At 36.8% G+C, this 18173-nt stretch overlaps 1 protein-coding gene across 4 annotated transcripts in view; it reads left to right on the top strand.

Annotated features, from left to right (window-relative positions):
* GABRG2 (gamma-aminobutyric acid type A receptor subunit gamma2) overlaps positions 1 to 18173 on the top strand; it is a 131512-nt gene that overhangs the window by 13769 nt on the left and 99570 nt on the right. For 3 of the 4 annotated variants that reach the window (XM_088838350.1, XM_055429613.1, XM_088838348.1), the window contains exons 2-3: positions 15359 to 15510; positions 17618 to 17685. In XM_088838350.1, the coding sequence (XP_088694476.1) occupies positions 15359 to 15510; positions 17618 to 17685 (220 nt within the window). The remainder of the gene's footprint in view (positions 1 to 15358; positions 15511 to 17617; positions 17686 to 18173) is intronic. The other variant, XM_088838349.1, reaches the window with a different exon arrangement.

The raw sequence follows: 18173 nt of genomic DNA, 5'->3' as shown, positions 1-18173 counted from the left end.
ATTGGGTGTGGGTCAGGAAATAAAAAATAGCCCACATGTCTAGAGGACAGTGATCATGGATGAAGAGGTCAGGATGTAGGATTTGGGAGGCAGAAGGCTACTTCATATGGTGCAGTCTTGTGGCCATAGTGAATATTTTAAATTCAGGAAAATACTTCATATAATAATACCATCAGTTTTGTTCTTATGGAAGAAGTGTGCCTCTATGATTTGGGGAATGGTAAGGGTTGCAGTTTGCCTAATAATTTTCAGTTGCTTGGCAATTAACTAAACTGTTTACCTATAGCTTCCTTAGAATTATATATAGTGTTGTTCTTCATCTTGCTGCAAAATCTTAGCAGAAAAAAAAAACAACTATTGATTCTGCTATTATATCAACTACTTAAAACACGGTCATTATTTTGGCATCATTATGAATGCCATAAAATTATGGCACTATGAAATGATTACACTATATTTAACGTGTGTGTTTAAGCATATATTTTTATAAAGATAAATGTTTTACATCTAAAACATGGAAAAGATAGTTTAATTCCAAATTAATAGGTTTTCTGGGGAGCAGTTATTGGCCTGAATGATTTTTAAATTTTAACAGATTCTCACAGGGAACATTAACAAATGTACATTTATTCCTATCCATAAAATATATTATTGAACTTTATCTACATAAAATAGAACCACAGAAGGTAATACTTCTTAGAGCTTGAAAGATATACAAAAATCTACACATCAAAAAAGAAAATAAAAAAACTACTGTTTTATTAATAAAAAGTTTCCTTTTCCCCAGGAGATTTTTTAGTGCTTAGACTCACTTACCTCATACTTTAGGAAATTTCACAAAAGTCTCATGTCAAAGAATATTTTGAAAAATTCAGTGATTTACTTTACAGCATAATAGTTTTATTTTTAAGTTAACATACAGACAGCAAAATGACGTGTATCAGTGTACAGCTGTATGAATTTTAACACACATGTAAATTCTTTTAATTCGGCATCCCAAATCAGGCTGCTGAACAGTTCTACCAGCAGCCACAAAAGTTCCTCCTATAACCCCTTGTAGCCACATCCTTCCCCCACTCTTAACTCCTGGAAACAACTACCACTTCATCCCTGTGGTTCTTCTTTTCAGGAATGTCATATATGTAGATTCAGAATACTGCCTTTGAGATTTAGCTACTACTGTGGTGTCAATAAGCACATGAAAATAAGTCCCACATTCAGTTCAGTTCAGTTCAGTCGCTTAGTCGCGTCCAACTCTGTGACCCCATGAATCACAGCACGCCAGGCCTCCCTGTCCATCACCAACTCCCGGAGTTCACTCAAACTCATTGCCTTGAGATAAATGCAAGCTAAAACCACAATGTAGTAACACTACACACCGACCAGAATGGGTGAAACAAAAACGATACTGACAAGACCAGGGGTTGGTAAGTATGTGGACCAAATGCAACTCTCATAGATTACAGGTGAGAATTGACGGGGAACAATTTGGCAATTTTGTATAAGATTAAGCATATATCTAACATTACTGAACAACCTCACTCTGATTTGCATGGGAGAATTGAAAACTTATGTTCTAGAATAATGGATTTTATACTTATGTGATAATTTTTTTCAGAAATGCTTACATAAATATGATCATATCAAGTTTTCCAGACAAAATAGAGTTTTCCTTTACTCTATTTGAGAATACATTCTTGATTGAATTGATACATTTCTTATTGGTTATATGATCTGCTTTGATTCTACTTGTGACCATGTACCTGAGGATATTGAAAAGACTGGATAGAATAATGATGGGGTAATGCAGGGAGAAGCATGGATTCTGTGGGAGCTCCATGTTTAACGTGTGCAATACGTTTGCAATCTCTTGAAAAAGGTAAAAATTCACTAAGAAAAGACAGTAAGTTATTCCCTTAAGACATATTCTTTGCAATAAGAATTCATTATCCTATAATGACAATGATAAAGCAGTCAACCTATTGCGTGACAAGGATGTAAATTTGTAAAAATATAAATGACACAAATTGACCTTTTTTCTATCATATAAACTTTTAGTTTCTCTATAAAGCCAGCATGCTGATTTAAAACACCTTTAAGCTGAAACTGCAATACTTTGGCCACCTCATGCGACGAGTTGACTCACTGGAAAAGACTCTGATGCTGGGAAAGGTTGGGGGCGGGAGGAGAAGGGGACGACCGAGAATGAGATGGCTGGATGGCATCACCGACTCTGTGGACATGAGTTTGAGTGTACTCAGGGAGTTGGTGATGGACAGGGAGGCCTGGAGTGCTGTGATTCATGGGGTCGCGGAGAGTCGGACACGACTGAGCGACTGAACTGAACTGAACTGAACTGAAGCTTTGGGTGAAGCTGTGATATTTCAAATTCCACTGGGAATTTCTTTTACATTGTTCCAGATTTCTAAGAACAAAAGTAATTTTGGACTTTCTGTGTTTACTGCCAGCATGGAAATTTTTTTAAAAAACATCTACTATATTTTCATAGGCAAAAAAGTAATATTTCCAAGTGTTGAGAATAGTGTTTAGCTCATAGACGATGTTGTAAATAATAACAAATGAGTGAATAAATACATAACTTCTGTGATCTGGAGTATTCATAATTCTTAATTATGTAAATTTACATGATATAGAGTAGAGATAAAATGGACTATTCACGTAATGAAGAAGAATACTAATAACAAAACTGAAACCTAAAACTTTTTTAACTTGATTAACTTTTTAAAGTGATTGATAACAGACTGATTTTGAGAAAATGTTCATCTAGAAAGAGCCAAATAATGAAAACTTAAGAATAGTCTTCTAAAAGTGGTCACACCACAGGAACAAATTTCAAATTTGCATGACTTGAACTTAAAAGACTATAGCATAATTTTAGAAAAGAAAAAAAAGAAAATTTTCTTTCTCTAAAAAAATATTCCCAGACTCATAGTCACTCAGATGTACACATATTGGTAAAATTTCCATGTGAAAATGAAAATTCAGTCAGTCCCCTAAACAAATTAGCTCCATAGTTCCAAACATCTGTATATTAACAAAATGAGGATAATATTTCATTTCTTGCTATGACAGAATAACAAAAATTATAGCAATATAAATTTCCCATACATCTAAATTATATTTGAATACATATCTGAATACATGTTGATAATGGATGCAATATAACCAGGTTTCATTTTTATAAACTGGTTCTCCAGTACCTGTATACTATTTTGGAACTGTTTGAACTCTTGTTCAGGGACCATGAGAAAATACATATTAGTTCTTCTATCCACCTCTTGCCCCCTTGTAAGTAAGAGGACAACTTTCAGTGTTCATGTTTATTACCTTCTATTTTGCTAGAAGAGGAAGCAACAGTTTTATCAGTTCAGGTCAGTCATTCAGTCATGTCAGACTCTTTACGACCCCATGGACTGCAGCACTCCAGGCCTCCCATCACCAACTTCTGGAGTTTACTCAAACTCATGTTCATTGAGTCGGTGATGCCATCCAACCATCTCATCCTCTGTCGTCCCCTTCTCTTCTCTCCTTCAATCTTTCCCAGCATCAGGGTCTTTTCAAATGAGTTAGCTCTTTGCATCAGGTGGCCAGAGTACTAGAGTTTCAGCTTCAACATCAGTCCTTCCAGTGAACATTCAGGACTGATCTCCTTTAGGATGGCCTGGTTGGATCTCCTTGCAGTCCAAGGGACTCTCAAGAGTCTTCTCCAACACACAGTTCAAAAGCATTAGTTCTTTGGTGCTCAGCTTTCTTTATAGTCCAACTCTCACAACCATACATGACTACTGGAAAAACCATAGCCTTGACTAGACGGACCTTTGTTGCTAAAGTAATGTCTCTGCTTTTTAATATGCTGTCTAGGTTGGTCATAACTTTTCTTCCAATTAGTTAACTGTCTTTTTATTTCATGGCTGCAGTCACCATCTGCAGTGATTTTGGAGCCCTCCAAAAATAAAGTCTGCCACTGTTTCCACTGTTTGTCTATCTATTTGCTATGAAGTGATGGGACTGGGTGCCATGATCTTAGTTTTATGAATGTTGAGCTTTAAGCCAACTTTTTCACTCTCCTCTTTCACTTTCATCAAGAGGCTCTATAGTTCTTCTTCACTTTATGCCATGAGGGTTGTGTCATCTGCATATCTGAGGTTATTGATATTTCTCCCAGCAATCTTGATTCCAGCTTGGACTTCATCCAGGCCAGCATTTCTCATGATGTCCTCTGCATATAAGTTAAATAAGCACGGTGACAATATATAGCCTTGACATACACCTTTTCCTATTTGGAACCAATCTGTAGTTCCATGTCCAGTTCTAACTCTTGCTTCCTGACCTGCATGCAGATTTCTCAAGAGGCAGTTCAGGTGGTTTGGTATTCCCATCTCTTGAAGAATTTTCCACAGTTTTATGGGATCCACACAGTCAAAGGCTTTGGTATAGTCAATAAAGCAGAAATAGATGTTTTATCAGTTCCCCCAAATGTTGTATGCACTAGAAAAACATATTACTCTTACCATAGAAAGGGAGATGTGGAACTTGTTACAGAGGCATGTTGATAGAAATAACCTTCATATCAAGTTGGAGGTGCTCGTAGACAGAGATCAGTCACATTCTACCATGTGACAATGTTTCTGTTATTGCCTTGCACGGTGATTTAAGTGTTGCATTTTTTTGCTAGCTCTTCAGGTATTTGTCTCCCAAAATAGATGAGACATGTTTTGATATCAGCATTGCACATCTTTCCATCTGCAATGGTACTTTGCACAAAAGAGTCTCAAATACAGCCTGATTAACTGAAGGATAGAGAACTCTAAATTCACAAGACATTATTTCCCAGATTCCACCACCTTCATGACTTTTGCCACGTTTCAGTGACACTAGGTTATTTTTTTGCTTACTATTTTTCATAAACCAATGTCTTTTAAATCTAACTTGTGCTTGTGCTTAGTTGCTAATTCATGTGCTCCTCTTGCAACCCCATGAACTGTAGCCCACCAGGCTCCTCTGTCCAAGGAATTCTCCAGGCAAGAACACTGGAGTGGGTTGTCATGCCCTCCTCCAGGGGATCTTCCCAACCCAGGGATCCAACCCATGTCTCCCACATTGCAGGCAGATGCTTTACCATATGAGCCACCAGGGAAGCCGAAGCAATCAAGAAGCCCTTAAATCTCACCAGTTTGTTTAATAAACTTAACAAAAGTAATTAAACCCAGAAAATGAGTTTCATTTTTCATAATAGAGGAAAACTGTAAAGTAAATACAGTGAAGCCATAACAATGTTATCAAGTTTTCATTATCCATTATTGTCTACCAGAGGTGTAAAGCTGCTGGTACTCCTCTTGAGAAAGCAGATTAGCGCACTGCAGAATTGGGTAAAGACACATTACAGATAAACTGAGACTTAGTCTTTAATATGATTGGATGAGCTAGTAGAAAACTGAAATGAGGAAAACTTTCTAATTATAGATCTCAGTATCTTTTAACGCTGTGCATATATGACACTTAAAATTGCTTTGGTTACTAGAAGCTAGTGTCTCAGACTTTGGGAAACACTGATATAAAGTAATCTTTTTTTTTAACTTTATTTATTTTAATTGGAGGCTAATTACTTTACATTATTTTTTTGGTTTTGCCATACATTGACATGAATCTTCCCCAGGTGTGCATGTGTTCCCCATCTTGAACCCCCTTCCCACCTCCCTCCCCATTCCATCCCTCTGGTTCATCCCAGTGCACCAGCCCCGAGCATCCTGTATCATTCATCGAACCTGGACTGCCGATTCGTTTCACATATGATAGTATACATCTTAGTAAGACATAGGATCTTAATTCAAAATGATGCTAATTTGAATTTTCAGGATACCTTGAAACACTGTAGTAAGTGACATTTATTTGACTTGCTTGTGAACAGTTATCAACATGCTGTTTATTCAGAAAATGAAGTCCAAGTAGCTCTGTCACACTCTTGCAGTAGCTCTTTATCCAGGCTGCACCTTAGAGTTAGTGAATATCATTGTTGCCATCTCATCCTAGTCTAATTAGATCAGTATCTTGAGCGGTAAGCTTTCAGCACTGTTATTTTTTTAAGCCCTCTAGGTAATTGTAACATGCTGCCAGAGTAAGAATTGGTCTGTAGCCAGTATCAGACATTCAGTGTAGGCTGGACATTTTACATTCATATAAATGAAGAAATTCAGATTATTTCCTTCTTGAACTATTTTTTGAGGGTAAATAATTATATTCTTCTCTGATATTAACTTTATACTTTGCTATCTTCTGTGGTTAAAATTGGTCTTGGATGTCAGTAGTCAGAAAATAGCAAGAAAGGCAAACTTCACATGTGTTTCTAGAGTGAGGGAGAGTGACCTCCAAAGTTGTGTTGGCCTCATTTGTCACCATGTTGTCACAGTCCAATAACAATGCAAGTATAGTGTCTAAGTTTTGCCACCTTGTAGAAAAATTTTTACTGCATAAGAGCAACATACTTGGAGCTCCACTTCAGCTAACTGCCTTCTAAAAATTCTGCATTGGTGTATAGTGTACAGGATGAGTTTTGTCCAAATAATCCAGGTTTTGAAGACGGCTTTCCTATTTGTGGCAAAGTGTACACAAGCAAGAACGTGAAAATATTGTTTTTCCTTCTAGTGTATATTTCATTTAAGTTATCGTAGTCTTCATCTCTTTAGTTTTTCTTCGTATTTTCTCTTTGTTAAAAACTTGTAACTTCCCACTCTCTGTATCCGTTCTTATCCTGAGTTCTTTGATCATCTTTAGATCATTTTTCTGAACTCTTTCTCCAATAGAATGCCTGTCTCCATTTCACTTAGTTTTTCTGGGGTTTTATCCTGTCCCTTCATCTGTTGCCTCCTTTTGTTTAAGTTGCTGTTTGTATTTTTATGTCTGTGGTAGACAGTTCAGTTTCTTGACCTTGGAGAAATTCTATGAGTCCCAGCAAAGCAGTCCCCTCTGGTCACCCAAGATATATACTCAAGATATATACTTTAGGAGCTTCCCCTATGAGATCTGATTGGGTCCTTCTGCTGTGGCATCTGACTATGTGGATGGTCTGGTAGGCTTAGTTGGTCCCTAGTCTGGTTGGTTGCCAGGCCCAGCTTTGTTCAGATGCTGCTGGGCTGTTTAAACTTTAGGCAGCCTATCTGCTGATGGGTGCGGCCATGTTCCTGCCGTGTGAGTTGTTTGGCCTGGGGCATCCCAGCATTGGCACCCATAGACTTCTGGGTAGGGCCAGGTCTTGGTACTAATGAGCTGATATGGCAGCTGCTATGTTTCTGCAATACATCTGATGCCAGCCTCTATGTCCCCGAAGTGAGCCATAGCTCACACCAGGAGACTTTCCAAGACCAGGTTAGGTCTGGCCCATGCTCCTAACAAATTACTGATCTTGCGCTTGGGTTCCAGTGTTATGAGGTTTTTGTGTGCACCGTTAGAGTGAACTCTCGTTTTCCTTGGTCCTGTGAGGCTCCTGCAGTTAAGCCCTGCTGGCCTTCAAAGCCACATGCTCTGTTGCGCTTATCTTCCATCTACCAGAACACCACGTTGTGGAACCTGATTTGGGACTCATAACTCTCACTCCTGTGGAAGAATCTCTCCAATACAATTATTTTCCACTTTGTGGATTTGATTATATTGTGAGTCCCCCCCTCCTACCCATCTCACTGTGGTTCTTTATGTCTTTAGTTGGAGAAGATCTTTTCTGGTAGAATCTAGTATTTTTTTTTTTTCCTGTCTTTTTTATTTTTTAAATTATGTTAGTATAATAATACATTTACACGTGACTTGGAAAATACAGAACAAAGTTACATACAGTTCCACTATAGTACTTATTTTTTAAATAGATAAATTTAAATTTTTAGTTGGAGTTTCAATATCAGACCCTCAAAAATTAATAGAATGAATATACAGAAAAGTAGAAGGATATCATAGACCTGAAAAGCACCATGGTAGTTTCCAGTCTTTCTCAGCAATGGTTGTTCCACAGAGAGTTATGGTTTTGGTGTGCTTGTGAGACTACTAAATTTTTCAGAGTTGTTTTGCTTCACATAGCAGTAGTTCACTAATTTGTATTGTATGACACTTCACTATGTAAATATGTCATATTTTATTTGTGCATTCTATTAATTTATGTTTTATGAATTTCTATTATTAATAATGCAGCTGTGAACATTCTTATCCATGTCTTGTACTAGATACATTATGCATTTCTTTTTTTTTTTGTAATTAATTAATTTTTTATTGGAGGCAAATTATTTTACAATATTATATTGGTTGGTTTTGCCATACATTGACATGAATTCGCCCCGGGTTTACATGAGTTCCCCCTCCTGAACCCCCCTCCCACCTCCCTCCTCCCTTTATCCTCCCTCTGGGTCATCCCCGCATGCCAGCCCCGAGCATCCTATAACATGCATTGACCCTGAACTAGTGATTCATTTCACATATGACAACATACGTGTTTCAATGCCATTCTCCCAAATCATCCCACCCTCACCCTCTCCCACAGAGTCCCAAAGACTGATCTATACATCTGTGTCTCTTTTGCTGTCTCGTATACAGGGTTATCATTATGCATTTCTTTTTGGATTACATCTAGTAATAAACTTTCTGGGTAATAGGATACACATGTGTTCATCATTAGCAGATAATGCCAAAATGTTTTCCTTTCAGCTGTGCATGAGTCCTAGCTGGTCCATATTCTCTCACTTTTATTTAACAAATAAACAACAGCAGCCTCAGCAAATCACAGTGAGGGGGCTAGCCCAAAGAAAATGGACTTTAATAATAAGCCAAGAATTTGACCTGACATGGACTATTTTGTCCTATTTACACCTTCTGTTCCTAGTGAGAACACGTTTCCTCTCCTTATCTTAAATGTCTCAATTTTCATTTGGTTTCTGAAGTCCATATGTCATTGGGGATGATGATTGAATCTTTGACACTAGTGGTAGGATATGTAATTACACCAAAATAATGGACATAGTCCCATCCTTTAGCTATAGATTTGGTTTCTTATGTGTGAATTCATATGTATTCAGGCTAGTGATTCACAAAATGAGAACTTCTAGGGACTTTTAGAAAACTAAACATCTAAAAGAGTTTATCTCTTTTCATGGATGTAAATAAGGAAGCATAGAGAGAAGTTTTTGTTAGCATCTTCTGATCATATAGGCTTTCCTTGTGGCTCAGCTGGTAAAGAATCCTCCTGCAATGTGGGAGACCTGGGTTCGATCCCTGGGTTGGGAAGATTGCCTTTAGTCCATGGGGTCTCAAAGAGTCAGACATGACCAAGCAACTTTCATTTCAGTTCTAATCATACAATTAAGCCATCTTTGGGTTGAAGCTGATACCATGGAGAACAGAAGGACAAGCTAGAAAGAATCCAAGTTGTTAAATGCATAGATGAGAAGCTGAATTGAAGCACCAGGAAGCTTATACTACACTAGGTTTAAAATTATATATCCCTCCCAGTTTAGTCTGAATATTCTGATGCTGTTTGCTATTTAGTCACTAAGTTGTTTACAACTCTTTTTGACCCCATGGACTGCAATCCATCAGGTTCCTCTCTCCATGAAATTTCCTAGACAAGACTACTAGAGTGGGTTGCCATTTCCTTCTCCTGGGGATCTCCCTGACCCAGGGATTGAACCTGCATCTCCTTCTTGGCAGATTAATTCTTTACCACTGAGTCACCTGGGAAGCCCAAATATTCTGATACTTGCAATAAAATTCATCTTTGCTAATAAAACCCCCCTCAGACATTTATTTGATATGGGTCTTTAACAATTGTTAATAAACAGTTTGCATTTTGTACATTGGAATATATACATCTAATAGTTGACTTAGTCAAATAAACACACTTACCAACAGTTACTGACCTAATTATCAAAAAATTGAGCATGATATGAGCTAACGGGACGTCACTGTAAGTAGAACAATTCATTGGAATCGATCCTTAGATATACTCCTACCCTTACTCTAGCCTCTGTGCTTGTATACACTCACGCACACACCTGTGCATAGAGCACCCTTCCTGAAAGGTTCTGCACAGGTTCTTACATGTCCTCCCTAGGAGATACAGAATTCCATTGGCCACTAAAGGCCACATATGCAAGAGCAGCTTGTGCCCCAGTTCTCCTTCTCACTAAACCACAGTGTTTCTCAAGAATCCCTCATCCTTCAGGGATGTACAGAATGAAGTCTCTTCCTCCTATGATCAGATTCTAAGTCCCCTCCACCCTCTGAGGATACATACTTACCTAGCATAGCTGCTCCTATACTTTATACCAAAGTCCACCTTTTGCAGTAGCTAGAGGACAGTCTTTGAAATAAACTTATGCCTTACCACTGCAGCATGCACTGCTTTCCAAGTCATGAAAGAACTTAGAGAGTAAGTTGATCACATCCATTAAGTTAAATTACGAGCTCCACTTTTATTCCTCAGTGTGCGAAGATCAAATCATTGGTATCTGCAATGGCAAGTTTATGAAATTTGAATGTTATTAACTTTGTGCTGAAGGTGCCATACTCTTATTGAACTCAGGCATAAACGAATTTATTATCCTAAGGGAAAATGAGCTTGAGCAACCATTTGTTTTAGATGATCTTACTTTCTGATAAGTGTAGAATCACAGATTCTTTGGCCCCATTTCCTTTCTCAAACCCTTGCAGCATAATGGTTAAACATTTTGGTTTTGGCAAACATCACTGTTTTTCTTCATCTGTAAAATGGAGATATTTATAGGAGCATCAGGGTTTTAAAGGTAAAAGTGGGAGAATGTACGTGAAGTCCTTAAAGTTTATGTGTAGAACATGGTGAATACATAACAATAGCCATTGTTGGTATTATTTATCTTAGGAAAACTAGTCAGAAAAACAATGATTCTTTTCATAAATTTTAATTGTAAATTTCATATACACTCATGGCATTTGTAGTTTAGTGTGGAAACAGACAATATGCGAATTGGTTAAAGCACATTGTGACAAATGCTAGGAAGCAGCTGAAGGACTGGTGAGAGGATATGAAGGATCAGGTGGGCGACAAAGGCAGAGAAAACAGTAAGGAATGACCTCTACTGATACTGAGAAGGTGATTTTTGTGTTGAAAATTGAAAGCTTATAAGGAGTAAGCCATGCTCAATATCACTTTGGGAGGTGGAGAGAAGAGATTTTAGGCAGAGAAAGAAAAATATATATCCTGTATTTATGATGCCAAATACCAATGGATGTGAAGATACCCAAGTGAGAAGACAAATGTTTTTATTGTTTCTCATCCAAATGTGTGCTGTTATACTGCCCTAAGAAAGTACAATGACTAGATTTTTCTTCCTACAAACCTGAGAGCTTCATTGAATCTGTGAAAATATGAAATACTTGGATTAAAATTTAAAAGTGTATAAACTTCATGATTATCTTCACAGTGTCAAGTATCCAAAATATGTACCAACATTCAGATATTTAAGATCTACTGTCTAATTGAAAGCAACCTCTCATCTCTTCACTATTTATTTTTTGTCACTTTTTTCTTAAATTGATTTTTCTCATTATAAATATGAACTCATTACATTCAAATCATGCATGTAACTGTAAAGATGAAAATTAAAAGTAATATTCTAATTTATACCAGAGGATTTCAGTTGGAAAAGCTCAAGTAGGAAGTTGGAAATCTGTGCTTTTTTAAAGGGCCAATCTCAACACACCACACACACAGACACACACATATACACACAAACACACAGGGTAAGCACCCCTGGTTCACCCTGTGACTGAGAGTCTCAACTTTTAATATGCATTTGAAGATCCTGTTAAAATAAAGATTCTGATTCAGGAGTCCAGGTTGGCCCAGGGTTCTACATCTCTAGAAATTTACCAGGAAATTCTCATGTTATTGGTCCAAGGCTCTTGGTTGCATGGCTTTCTAATAGGGTTTTTTTTTGAAAGTTTTCAAAGATGAAATCTTCACAACCTTTTCTGGCACTGTCTTTTAGGACTTATCACTCAGACTACAAAAAAAAAAAATGTTTTTCATTATGGTAAGTTAAGAGCAATGTTAATTTCCTCTGCAAGATTATATTCAGTTTATAAAGGGTACAAGAAGAAATAATCACTTCCATAGGCCATTACATTTAGGTAGGTGCCTTTAGCTAGAAGTACAAGTTTGCTCTCAGCCCACACAACTATTAATCAGTTTTCTTGCATCATTATCAATCTATTTCTGCCCAGGCTTTTTCATGGAGTTCACAGTTCCACAGAATGACTTATCTAATTGTCATTATTACTAGAGCTCCATCTATAAGTGAGGAGGCCTTGACTCCAGAGAATTCTGGAGAAATAGCCAATTTTGAATGAGAGAGATTCTTTTTTCTTTTTTTTTTTAAAACAAATCTGGAAACAATCCCAGATTATTCATCAGCCCCATTAATTTAGACCTAAGCTGGGAACACAGTAAAGAATAAAAACTTCATTTATTTATAATGTAGGGGTTCATTATTTTTCTTCCTGGATAACATCTGTTTTTAGTTCTTCTCAGCCCATATTAGATCAAAGCCTGGAAGCAGTGACTGAAGATTCAGGTTTTAGTTATGAAGTGGAATCTTTTTATATAAATCTACTTTCAGGGCTATGTGTCAAATACTGTGCTAAGCACTTAATAAGCATTATCTTGCAAGTGTTAATCACTCAGTCATGTCCAACGCTTTGAGACCCCATGGACTGTAGCCCACCAGGCTCCTCTGTCCATGGGATTCTCCAGGCAAGAATACTGGAGTGGGTTACCATTTCCTTCTCCAGGGCATCTTCCCAACCCTGGGATCGAACCTGGGTCTCCTGCAATGCAGACAGATTCTTTACTGTCTGAGCCACCAGGGAAGCAAGCATTATCTTAACCTTGCACAAAAAATGTGATAGAATATTAGTATTTACTCTGTTTTAAAGATGAGAACTTTGTGAAGCTTAGCAAGATTAAATCATTTGCCCAAGGTCATAAAAGAGTAAGTGACAGGCAAGATATGCAGCCAGAAGTCAAACCTGGTACTTTCTAACTCCTGAGTATATGCTCTTAATTTCTCTACTCCATTTTACTTCTTTGTGGCTAAGTAGGCATCCTAAAGTATGACCAAATCTGTCACTGATACTTTTACCTGAGACAATATATTTAATTACTATTTTGGCATCCAACAGATGATGACTCTAAGAGAATTACTAGGTAAATTCTAGAAAGTAGTATTCCTTTAAAGAAGTATCCCTTTTCTTTTCACTTAATGTATTTTTCCTCCTGGTTTTCCAGGAAATAGTAATAAAGGTAACATGACACCATCATACTTGGATTATTTATTTACTAGTATGAGTAAGCACTGTGAATAAACATAGCTATTTAATATATATTTTCTTTCCTTGAAGAAATTTTGATAGGGTACATTTTTTCAGAGAGGAAAGAGGGAGAGAGAAAAGCTTCAGGGGAAAGGAAGCAAGAAGTTAAGATTGTTTTGAAAATGCACTTTTACCTGAACAAATTAAACAGGGATAAAATTTCAGTGATGACATCCAACATCCAATGGGTCAACTACATTCTTTTCACAATGAGTTATGAGAGGGATTTGAAATTTTATCAAGTAACTATTTTTTTCTTCTTAAACTAGTAAGATTCAGATCATAGGATTAGAACTCTATTACACAGGGTTCATCAGTGCTCTAGAGAAATGATGAATTGAGGCTTAAGAGGAATTTTCCTAGCAGACAACTGCTGTCTGCCTGCACTGAAGTGGTTTTGAGTGCTGGCTGATGCTTTGTCCAGCCTCACACAGTTACCTCACACAGACCCTCTGTGGGTGATCTATGAAATTCAAATTTTGTGTAAGTTCTTGTGCTAACTGAAGTGCAAGATTTAAGATTGGCTATGTTAGGTTTCATGTGAGTGTGTCTCAGTTTTTATGTTTCCTATGTAAAGCTTTGAAGGGATAAAAAGATTACTTACTTTCTAAGTTGATCCATGCCAGTGATTACTTTTAAAACTTCATCTCCCATCCTCATTCTCAAACCAAATTAATCACAAAATCAGCTTTCACTTACCATCTTTAGTCATCTATCTGTCTATACATACAAATATATATTTGTGTGTGTATATATATATATAGACAATTGAGTATAATACATGGTTTGAGAATATGATGCATATTCAGGGTAACGTGACAGTGATTTGATCTCTGAAAAGATTCATTCTTACCATATCTTTAAGAAAATAAACTGAAGATGAGGATCGGTATAAGAAAGTATTTTGTAATTTTTAATTTCACCATAAACATCAAAATTAACCAATATTCACTGAGTATTGATGAAAATGAAAATGGCAAGGTGTGGAAACTCAGTCTGGAAACTATGATCATCTTATGTGTGTGTGTGTGTGCTGGGGGTGGGGGGATGGAGTTTGGGGCAGGGAGGAGGCAAACTATAGGAATTTCAATATCCTTCCAAAATCAGCCTTAGCTTCGGGTTTAGTTGTGGGTTTTCTGACAGAAAACTGAATCACAGAATATTATGTCACTTTTTGATCATTCGAAATAGATAATTTGATTTCTATGATTGTGTAAATAGTACGTTAACCATTAGTATGAATTTCCAGCTTAGGAACTTTTACTATAATAAAGAGTGTTTTAAAGTCTACAGTTACATCTTTCTTCATAGTACCAGGTTCTTAGCAATCAAGGATAAATGAACTACCCTTTCTTTCAGTGCAAGTGAGGGGAGAAAAGCACACATACACACACCCTGGAGGAAGAAAACGCAGCAAGACTGAAGCTCTCCTTAGTAGTTCAATTGAGGAGGAAGAGATTTGTCTGGTGGTTTGTGGGAGTGAATCTAATTATCAGTCTCTTACTTTCATTAATAGGTTGGAACAAGTTAACTTCTCAAAGGAGAAAGAAGTAGACATTATGCCTGAATGCCTAGACTAGATTATGATCATTTAAGCATTGCTTTCAGCAAAATTCTTGTGATTTTTTTTCTTAATAAGTGCTCTGTGAAGTTTGGCAGGAGGACAGGAAGAACATCAACTAAGGAAAAGGCAAAAATAACTGGTAAAGCATGGTATATTTATAGATGGGAGGACAGAGCATTCTGGAAAACTGAAGAGTACACCTGAAGAGATTTTAATCTACCTCTCTGAAGTTTAATTCGCTGGACTAAACCTCAGCTGAGAATTTCACTGCAATCCATTGTAACACATTCCCGCCATTCCTACTTTGTTTCTCATTTCCCACCAATGGTGTGTGACTAAAAGTCAACTTGGATGGAATCTATGTGATTCTTGATCAATATTTTTTTTTCTTAGCCTCACTAGACAAAAATCTGATGATGATTATGAAGATTATGCTTCTAACAAAACATGGGTCTTGACTCCAAAAGTTCCGGAGGGTGATGTCACAGTTATCTTAAACAACCTCCTGGAAGGATACGATAATAAACTTCGACCTGATATAGGAGGTATGTTAAAGCCTCTTGTGATGTGGGTTTTATACAAATGAAGAGGCTGACCACATTAGAACAAAGCCTCAGCCTATTTCAATAACTAGAAGGATATAAATGATACTTTTACTAAATGTAAAAATAATGAATAAACTGCATTCAAGTCTGGAAGTAGATGGAGCATTGATAAGTTCAAAATGAAGAAAGATGATTTTCAAGCTAACTTGAGAAATAGCAATTTAAAATGTCCTAGACTGAGAGACTATAGAAAAAAAAGTGACAGCTTCTTTATGAAGTAACACCAAAAACAAGTACACACCTACTGTATAGCATAGGGATCTCTACTCAATCTTTAATGACCTAAATGAGCATAGAATCTAAAAAAGAGTGGATATATTTGTATGTATAACTGATGAACTTGGTTGTACAGCAGAAACTAACACAACATTGTAAATCAACCGTTCAGTTCAGTTCAGTTGCTCAGTCGTGTCCGACTCTTTGCGACCCCATGAATCACAGCACGCCAGGCCTCCCTGTCCATCACCAACTCCCAGAGTTCACTCAAACTCATGTCCATCAAGTCGGTGATGCCATCTAGCCATCTCATTCTCTGTTGTCCCCTTCTCCTCCTGCCCCCAATCCTTCCCAGCATCAGAGTCTTTTCCAGTGAGTCAGCTCGTCGCATGAGGTGGCCAAAGTATTGGAGTTTCAGCTTTAGCATCAGTCCTTCCAATGAACACCCAGGACTGATCTCCTTTAGAATGGACTGGTTGGATCTCCTTGCAGTCCAAGGGACTCTCAAGAGTCTTCTCCAGCACCACAGTTCAAACGCATCAATTCTTTGGCGCTCAGCTTTCTTCACAGTCCAACTCTCACATCCATACATGACCACTGGAAAAACCAACCATACTCCAATAAAAATTAGTTTAAAAAAAAGAAAGGAAGGACATACTGATTACCTATAGCTGTGTAACAAGCACAAAATCTCAGAGGTAGAGAGTAATAAGCATTTATTTGCCACTTTGCTGGGGGTGACCTAATATAAGGTCAGCCAGGTTGAGGCTGCTCATTTAAGAAAGCTTTACTCTCATTCTCCTCCTGGGACCAGCAGACTAGCCAGGAGTATCCTTCTCATGATGATAGCAAAGAATAAGAGAAAAAAATAGAAGCTCATAAGGCTTAATGCTTGGAATTACAGCTAGCACACTCACCTTTGTCCATATATTTATTAACCAGTGTGAATCAAATGTTCAAGCTCAAGTTCAGAGTCAGAGAAGTAGCCTCACTAATGTGAAGGCAAGGATATAGGTGAAGAGTCCAATCCCCCACAGAGAATTAGAGCATGGCACTTCAAGGAAAATGGATAAAGATGAGGCAGATTTACTTATTGAATTGAAGCCCAGAATGATGTTATGAATCCTTGTTCATTAAATATTAAATGAAAATGGAGCGCATTCATTAGACCATGGATGTAATACTACATGATTTTTACTATCAGTCCTCTTTGACAAATAGGTGTGTATTGGGTTTCCATATGGTTTTCTCATTTGATGAGTCACGGAATTCATTAAATCATTGAGGAAGATTGATTTTGTGTTGGCTAGAGGTGAATGAGGATAAAGTAGTCATAAAAGGAATCAACAGGGAGCAATATTTCAATAACAATTCATAATACTTGTTGCTTTTTATGTCTACTTCATATTTCTAATGCAGTTTATTCTCTAGGTCACACAATAGTTATTTATTTTTCTATATGGGGCATGTCAGTTTACAATGCCCAAATCGATTCAAGAGCTTTAAGAGAAAAATAATAAAAGTCATGATATATGAAGAAGGAGGAAGAAAATCTGTGCAGTATTTTCTTACTTATTCATTTTTATATAGTCTTAAAAGGAAAATCAGTTTCAAAACTGTGCTATGCTTAGTTAATGCCTTAATGTGCTTAAAAGGAGATATTTCTTTGAAAGCAAATAGCTAAATGTAGTGAATTAGTCACTAACTCCACATTAGTTGTAAATAAATCACTTCTAATGTAGCAAAATAAGTATTTCTAGAATAACAAGGACTAAAGTGTTAAAGCATTATGCTTCTTCATATGCATATATTTTTATGGTTCTCTTTACAGTGAAACCAACATTAATTCACACAGACATGTATGTGAATAGCATTGGTCCAGTGAACGCTATCAATATGGTAAGTTTCTAATTGTTTATTTCATTAACAAACTAGAGAGGTAGTGTGTTATCATGGAAATAACAAGGACTATCCTTACAAAAAATTTCGGAAAGAGAGAACCTTTCATATCTTGTTTTTTCCCTCTTGTAATATAATTATTTTTAATGATTTGTATTAAAAATTAAATGTGATCATGTGTATAAAATTAACTTGTGTAAAATGCTATAATCTTAAAATTCAACACTCATTGCTTATTTGGTAGGTACTTCTTACTATAAAATAAAATATAGTGCTTTACTATGTTTTAGAATATTCATGGCGTGGAGAGATCATACTTTACTTCAAATCAGAATTGTTTCTCAGAGGAAAAATAGTGCATTAAATTTAGCAACAAAGGTAACTTTATTTTTTTATAAAGCTTTCTATCCAAATCTGAAATAAGAAATTAGCTTGGAGCAGAAGAGGGTAGAGTAGAATAGAGTAGAACAATGTAACATAACATTAGT

This window comes from Moschus berezovskii, chromosome 8, assembly GCF_049115385.1.
Source record: "Moschus berezovskii isolate FMDL1 chromosome 8, NW_MosBer_1.0, whole genome shotgun sequence".
Classification (NCBI taxonomy): domain Eukaryota; kingdom Metazoa; phylum Chordata; class Mammalia; order Artiodactyla; family Moschidae; genus Moschus; species Moschus berezovskii.
Note: the sequence above shows the minus strand (reverse complement) of the source record. Positions and strands in the feature narration are given on the sequence as shown.